We start from the raw sequence: 7,774 nt of genomic DNA, 5'->3' as shown, positions 1-7,774 counted from the left end.
TTTTCACATAGCCCCAATTTTCTCTAAGAGTATGGGATTCACATACCTCCACCCATGCAGGAATGCCAACTTGGCTCAAACCGTGCCATATTTTGCCCTATTTTACTCCAAATGAAACTTTTGAAAAACAGTAATATTTCAATACATTTTTGTGAAATCCTTTGCGAGAACTTCTTTTTCTCAACTAAAATTTTCTAATTTCTATAGTGTATACAACTTGTTTATCTTACTTTGGCCTTGGACTTGTGTTTTAGGAATGTTTTTCTAATTTTAATGCTACATGGGAAAAATTTAAGAGAATGGCACTTTTATTTTTTTATTTGGCAATTTTGGCACTTTTTGGCACTTTTTTTATCCTCAATATAGCACTTCATAGCTAAATATAGTTGGCAGCTCTGATACCATGTTCGAGTACTCTACCATGAACACTTCCGGTGATATGCAGTATGAAAAATTCGTTTTGTATGGGAAGTGCCACGCCCCATTTTCCAATAGCCCCAATTGTTCTTCATGCCTGTGCGATTGATTTTATATATGAATACCAAGTTCCAGTACTCTACCATGAACACTTCCAGAGATATGCAGTGTGAAAGATTCGGTTTGTATGGGAGGTGTCACCCACCTTTTTCCAAAAGTCCCAATTTTTCTTCATGACTATGCGATTGATTTTATATATGAATACCAAGTTCTAGTACTCTATCATGAACACTTCCGGAGATATGCAGTATGAAAAATTCTTTTTGTATGGGAAGTGCCACGCCCCTTTTTTCAATAGCCCCAATTTTTCCTCATGGCTATTCGATTGATTTTTTATATGAATACCAAGTTGAAGTATTCTACCATGAATACTTCCAAAGATATGCAGTGTGAAAGATTCGGCTTTTATGGGATGTGTCATTCCCCTTTTTCCAAAAGCCAAAATTTTTCTTCAAGACTATGCGTTTGATTTTATATATCTCGTACATACCAAGTTCCAGTACTCTACCATGAACAGTTCCAGAGATATGCAGTATGAAAAATCCGGTTTGTATGAGAGATGCCACGCCCCTTTTTCCAATAACCCCAATTTTTTTTCATGACTATGCGATTTATTTTATATATGTATCTCCATACCAAGTTCCAGTGCTCTATCGTGAACGCTTCCAGAGATATGCAGTGTGAAAAAATCGGTTTGTATGGTGTACACCGCATTTCTCACAGTTACAGAATCTAGCCCCTGGTCAAAGCAACAAAAAAATATAGAAAAATGATTTTTTCGCCCCTCGGCAAGTAATGGCAAACCTTCGGGTGTATTTCTGCCATGAATCTTGTTACGTTTAATTTGGAAAGCGGCATATATAATTAAGCGCCGAACAATAAAGCCGGTAAAGCATATTGTTCTTCAAATGAGAAAATTTTACCAGCAGTAAACTTTTCGCAACAAAGCGGAGAATCCATTCAAGTGGGAGTCTTATTAACGGGTAGTGCTGTACTTACATACATCAATGTAATACTATCGTATTTCCTTTATGTACACTAACAAAAATTTTTTAATTCCACGTATCGTTAGCTTAATTCACAAAGGCCCTAACCAAAGAATTTTTTATTTTTCAAGAGAAGCCAAAGACATTATAAAAAAGTATCAAAAACAGGTAGGACTTTTTAAAAAGTGGCGTGTAACTCCCTTGCTTTTGGTAATAGCACTCTACAATTTCGAATGAGGGTGTATTTGAATACAATCTACCAAAATCTGTGCAATTCGCAGTTTCGATAAAAGTGTTCGTTAGAGCCTTTGTGAATTAAGATACCGATATTTTTCTGTAAGGCAAGTAAGTAGTTAATCTATTTCCTATTTCCTTTTCTTCCCATCTAGCGCGTCTACTATTTGTCTCTGGAATACTACATGGGTCGATCACTCCAAAACACTATGATTAACCTAGGAATTCAGAGTGAATGTGAAGAGGCGATGTACCAGTTGGGTTTGGACATTGAGAATCTCGAGGAGATGGAAGAGGATGCTGGTTTGGGCAATGGCGGCTTGGGTCGGTTAGCTGCTTGTTTCTTGGACTCTATGGCTACACTCGGCCTGGCCGCTTATGGTTACGGTATTCGTTATGAATACGGAATTTTTGCACAGAAGATCTTAAATGGAGAGCAACAGGAGGAGCCTGATGATTGGCTGCGCTACGGTAATCCATGGGAGAAAGCCCGACCAGAATTCATGAAGCCCGTTCATTTCTACGGTCGCGTGGTCGACAATCCCGAGGGTAAGAAGTGGGTGGATACGCAGGTTGTCTATGCCATGCCATATGATAACCCCATTCCCGGTTATGGAAACAATCATGTCAATACCCTGCGTTTATGGTCAGCTAAGAGTCCCATCGATTTCAATCTGAAATTCTGTGAGTAAACATATTTTTCTGTATACATATCGTAGGTGCATACGAAGAAAGACGAGCGCTCAATAGTTGACCGCGAAAATATATGTATGAGAAAAATGTCGACGAAGAAAAACGCTTAAATATAATTGACGACGAAGAAAGACGCCCAGGCATAGTTGACCAATAGTATCACAAAAAAAAATTCGATTTAACCCTACTTCCTTATAGGATCATATTTGATACTATTTTTTCGTTTATTCTAAATAATATATTAAATTCATAATAATAAAAAATGTCTCTCTATATAGTTGTTCAACACTATGAAACACAGTTGATTTAAGCCCTTATCTTTAGTTTGAAGTATTTTACATTATTTAACCGGCGCGTCGCTGCCGCAAAAAAACTAATTTTCACAATTGGTCTTTAATTGAAATCTTTCATTAAAGCGAAGACGACACATCAGGTAAAAAACTAAATTACATAAATTGTGCTTAAATCTGTAAAACCAGTAAAGCAGGTAGAATAATTCTTTACAAATAGATTTTTATTGATTTATTTTCTACTATGTTTTCTATTTGACTATTAGAAATGCATCTATAATATGCTGAAATATTTTTGCATAAAGTTTTCAAGGCATTCCGCATGTACTAAAGGTGACAATGCAAGGAATAATTATCCAGAAAGAAAGAACAATTCATGGACTTTAAAATGGTTGTAAGTTATTAAGAAAATACGGTTATGATGAGAAGTTATTGGCATTCATATCATAAAAATGCTTCTTGGATGTCCCACCCGTCACAGCAAACATTTTTATTTTTTAACATACCACACAAATTCCTAAGTTTCCCATTGTTTGAATGAGATCCCCTTATTAAAAATAGAATAAACTAGCAGACCCGGCGAACTTCGTCCCGCTCTAAATTAATATTTATTATTGAAACTTTTTGGTCCAACATTTTCACTAACAATTCATTTCATTGGCACATTCATCTGCTAAGATTATCGGTTGGTGGTCATTTGCCACTTTAAATAACCTAAAGAAAGTGTTATGTCCGTGAAGAAGTTCTTAAAATTCTCCAATTGTACAGCATTTAATAGCACGGTTAATCGTAAAACGAAATAAATTTGAAGAACTATTTCCTCTTCACTACCTGTCGGCAACAATGATCCGGTTCTATAGTGAATCTGTCCTAGAAGCTTTATAGTATAGTTGGTGGTAATTTCAAAATGGGTGCGTATCATTGTTCTACAGAAATGCAATATACTATACATATCGTCGTTTAAAGTACAAAACCGCGTATCAGGAAAATGCAAAACCGCGTATCAAGATAATGCAAAACTGCGTATGTGAGGTTGCATAAATTATTTTCTAGAGAGTAAAAACATTCATATTTCAAAATGATTCTCTTTTGTATAAAGAAATCGCATTTTAGGCTAGTATATTTCAGGACGAATGGATAAGGATTGAGCCAAGAGCTTGTGTGAGCAAATCCAATTTTTGGCAGCCAATGTCAGTTACGCGGTTTTGCAGAATGACGATACGCGGTTTTTTACTTTAAACGACGATATACTTATTTCAGACGAAATACCTTAAAAGCTTAAACGCATAACAATATAGGAAAACAGGTCGATTTAATCTGACATTCACGTCACCTTTTCTCACTTGACTATTTTTATTAATAACTCGACTCCAGCGCCACCTGGCAGCACTTTTTTGCAATAGTATTGCTCATACCGTTACCAATAAATATTTTAAATATTAGCTAAATTGGATCAAAAATTAGATTTTTAGCAATAACTCAACCACAGCGCCAACTGGCGGTTTAAATTGTGAAACTAAACCATCCATAGACCAACTCAAACACACACAAAAAATTTCGTTAAAATCCGCACACCCATTTAGGAGGATTTCACTCACAAACACACCTACAGAAGTATTATTAATACAATCAAGGATAATTAAAGTCGGTACGTTTGTAGGCCCCACACCCCTTTTCAAATAGCCCAATTTTTGTCCATGAGTATGGGTTTGATTTGATATATACATAAATTACTCCATACGAAGTTCCAGTACTGTACCATGAACATTTTCGGAGATATGCAGTATGAAAAATTTGGTTTGTATGGGAGGTGCCAAGGCCCCTTCTCCAATAGCAACAATTTTTCTCCAAGAGTATGCGATTGATTTTATATTTCTCCATACCAAGTTCCAGTACTCTATCATGAATTCTTTCAGGGATATGCAGTAAAAAAAATTCGGTTTCTATGGGAGGTGCCACGCCTCCTTTTCCAAAAGCTCCACTTTTTCTCCAATAGTATGCGATTTATTTCATATATTTCCATACCAAGTTCCAGTACTCTACCGTGAACATTTCCAGAGATATGCCAGTACTCTTCCATGAACTATTCCAGAGATATGCGGTATGAAATATTCGGCTTTTATATGAAGGGCCACGCCCCGATTGATTTTAAATATCTCCGTGCCAAGTTCCAATACTCTACCGTGAACATTTCCAGAGATATGCAGTATGAAAATCTCGGTTTGTATGGGAGGTGCCACGCCCCTTTTTCTAATTTTTCTCCATTAGTATGAGATTGATTTCGTTTATCTCCATACCAAGTTCCAGAAGTCTACCTACACACTGTGCTAAGTTCGCCTTGTGAATTCTTGTTGCTTTTTTCCACTATTTGAGAATTCACAAGGCGAACTTAGCACAGGTGTAGGTAGGTAACGGCTCTTAATATGCTTAATTTGTTAAATGGCCCATCAAGTCGTTTGGCTGTGTATGTTCTTGTGGTGTGATTGTACCAGCTGCTGGTGTCGTAAGTGGTGAAATTAGCTCATTTTTCTAAGTAAAAAGTATTTTGTCGGAAATTTCTTGCACTATATGAGTCAAAGCCATGTTTGTGGAAGATTAAGTGCACGATATTGCAGTTGTGAATTAAAAAAAAAAACAACGTTTAACAAAATGGTAGAAAAATTATGAAATTTCGGCTCTAATCATTTCGATTTTCCACGGCCTCATTTGTAAAGAAATAAATACTGTACCAGCATGCTGGTAAGTTATATCCTTCGGGCCTGATGGTACAATCACTTGAAGGTTTATGGTTGGATAAAATATTTGCTTTTTTTCCAGAGTTCATTGTTTTTCTATACCATTACTTATTGAAAATATTTGCCTGTATACTTACATATGTATATGTAAGTAAAAAATTTTAGCTACCATTTTTAGCCACAACGACTTTTTTTTAGCTCTTTTTTAGCCCTTTTTATACCTTTCATGAGCATGAAACGGTATTATAACTTTGGTACGGTGTTTGTAAGTACCAGAATAAGAAGAGATAGACCCATTAAAATGTATACTTAAATGATCAGAACGTCGAGCTGAGTCGATTTAGCCATGCCCATCTGTCCGTCTGTCCGTCCGTCTGTCTGTCTGTCTGTCTGCCTGTACGTCTGTTTGTATACAATCTAGTCTCTCAGTTTTCGAGATATCCGGATGAAATTTGGAAGGTAGGTGTATTTTTGTAATGTATTAATCATTTGTCGGAACCGGAAGAATCGGACCACTATAACATATAGCTCCCATACAACTGATTGTTCAGATATGAGATTTTGCGTTATAACTTCTCCATTTATGCAGCTAGGAACATGAAATTATACTTCCACCCATTATCAACAGAAAACTTAAAGTGAAAATTACAAAGATCGGGTCACTATAACCTATAGCTCCCATACAACTGATTGTTCAGTTATGAGAATTTTCGTTATAACTCCTCCATTTATGCAGCTGGGAACATGAAATTTCGCAATATTTCCACCCGTTATCGAAAACATACTAACAGTAAAAATGGCGAAGATCGGGTCGCTATAACCTATAGCCTCCATACAACTGATTGTTCAGATTCGAGATTCTTTGTTATAACTTCTCCATATATGCAGCTAGGAACATGAAATTTCGCAATATTTTCACTAATTACCAACAGAAAGTTTACAGTAAAATTAACAAAGAGCAGGCCACTGCAACCTATTTATATCCTCCATACAACTGATTGTTCAGATATGGGGGTTTACTGTAAAAAATACAAAATATAAGTTTGAAATTTGTCCACACTGTTTTCCTTGAAACAGTAACCTTATAGTACAATCATAAATTTGTAGAACAATTTTCTCGAGATTTTTACCCGTAAAGTTTGTTAAAAAAAATCGTTAAATTTTAGTATAATAAAGTGCAATTTTAAGCCGGTAAGTATTACCACTAATTTTTGGCAACTTTTTTTTGCCTGTGTTGCGCATTTTTTTCATACAAAGTATCTTCGACCATTTTTTTTTTTTTGAAAGAGAAGCAAATGAGCAGCACTTGCCACTCGCACTTTATACTAAATTTTAATGAGTTACAAAACTGGAAACCAAACTTTTTTCTAAAGATTCTAATTAAAAAGTTTGAAATTTTGGTGAAACATTGAAGAATAAATTTTTACAGTTTTTTGCACAAAAGAGGTTTACTTTCATAAAATAAATAATAAACATTAAATAAACTAAGGAAAAATAGCCAAAACTTACTAAAATATTGAGTCCTAATTTCTATTTTGGCCACTGTATGTATTCCTCGATTCGAATCACAGGCTTTCAGATTAGAAAATAATAACTGTTTATAAAGAAAATTACGATTATATACCAGACAACAGCATGAGTATACTCACTTCCATTTAAACAGTATGAACTCATTCCGGTGAACTCTATAAGGTTAGTGAGAAACACCGTACAAACAGTGAGATTCATAATTAGTTTTGAAATCAATATTTAGCTGCAGTGTACTCATTTGATTTCAAATATGGCATTGATATACTCTTTCCAAATCAAGTCAAGCGAGTGAAAAATGCTGTTATGAAAAGCAAGTCGAGCAATCGAATGACACCATTGACTTCACACAATTAGTAGAGAATACGACAATTTTGAAAAAAATGGATATTGATGAAGTATTTTTTTAAATATATTAGTTTTACTAAATTATTTAGTTATGCACCTGACGTACATTTATATAACTAGTCTACAAAAGAAATGCAATGTTACCTCAGAAGACATCGGCTTTATAAGGGACTTGAAAAATAAGTTGCTTTATTATTTAAAAACAGTTGCTGTTGAAAACTAACAGATTTGCACAAAATTGTGCTTTTTTTATACCCGCCGGAAAAAGAGCTCAAGAACTTTACCGAATCTGAGCAAAGGTACACAAAAGGGAAAATGTTTACCAATTATGAGAACGTTAACTGAGAATTCTGACAGTACAACGGAACCACAAATTGCGGATACACCGTTGTAACCTTCAGACAACTTTGAGCTGTTTTCAGGTCTTCTTAAACAAACTACCTTTGTGAGCAGAACTGATAAAGCTACTGCAGAGCTGCGGCGA

At 35.3% G+C, this 7,774-nt stretch overlaps 1 protein-coding gene across 1 annotated transcript in view; it reads left to right on the top strand.

Moving 5' to 3' along the window:
* LOC118749392 (glycogen phosphorylase) overlaps window positions 1-7,774 on the top strand; it is a 91,815-nt gene that overhangs the window by 27,805 nt on the left and 56,236 nt on the right. Inside the window, exon 2 of the mRNA XM_036484200.1 lies at window positions 1,853-2,381. Coding sequence (XP_036340093.1) covers window positions 1,853-2,381 — 529 coding nt within the window. The remainder of the gene's footprint in view (window positions 1-1,852; window positions 2,382-7,774) is intronic.

This window comes from Rhagoletis pomonella, unplaced genomic scaffold, assembly GCF_013731165.1.
Source record: "Rhagoletis pomonella isolate Grant_MI unplaced genomic scaffold, Rhpom_1.0 Rhpom_scaffold_00015, whole genome shotgun sequence".
Classification (NCBI taxonomy): domain Eukaryota; kingdom Metazoa; phylum Arthropoda; class Insecta; order Diptera; family Tephritidae; genus Rhagoletis; species Rhagoletis pomonella.
Note: the sequence above shows the minus strand (reverse complement) of the source record. Positions and strands in the feature narration are given on the sequence as shown.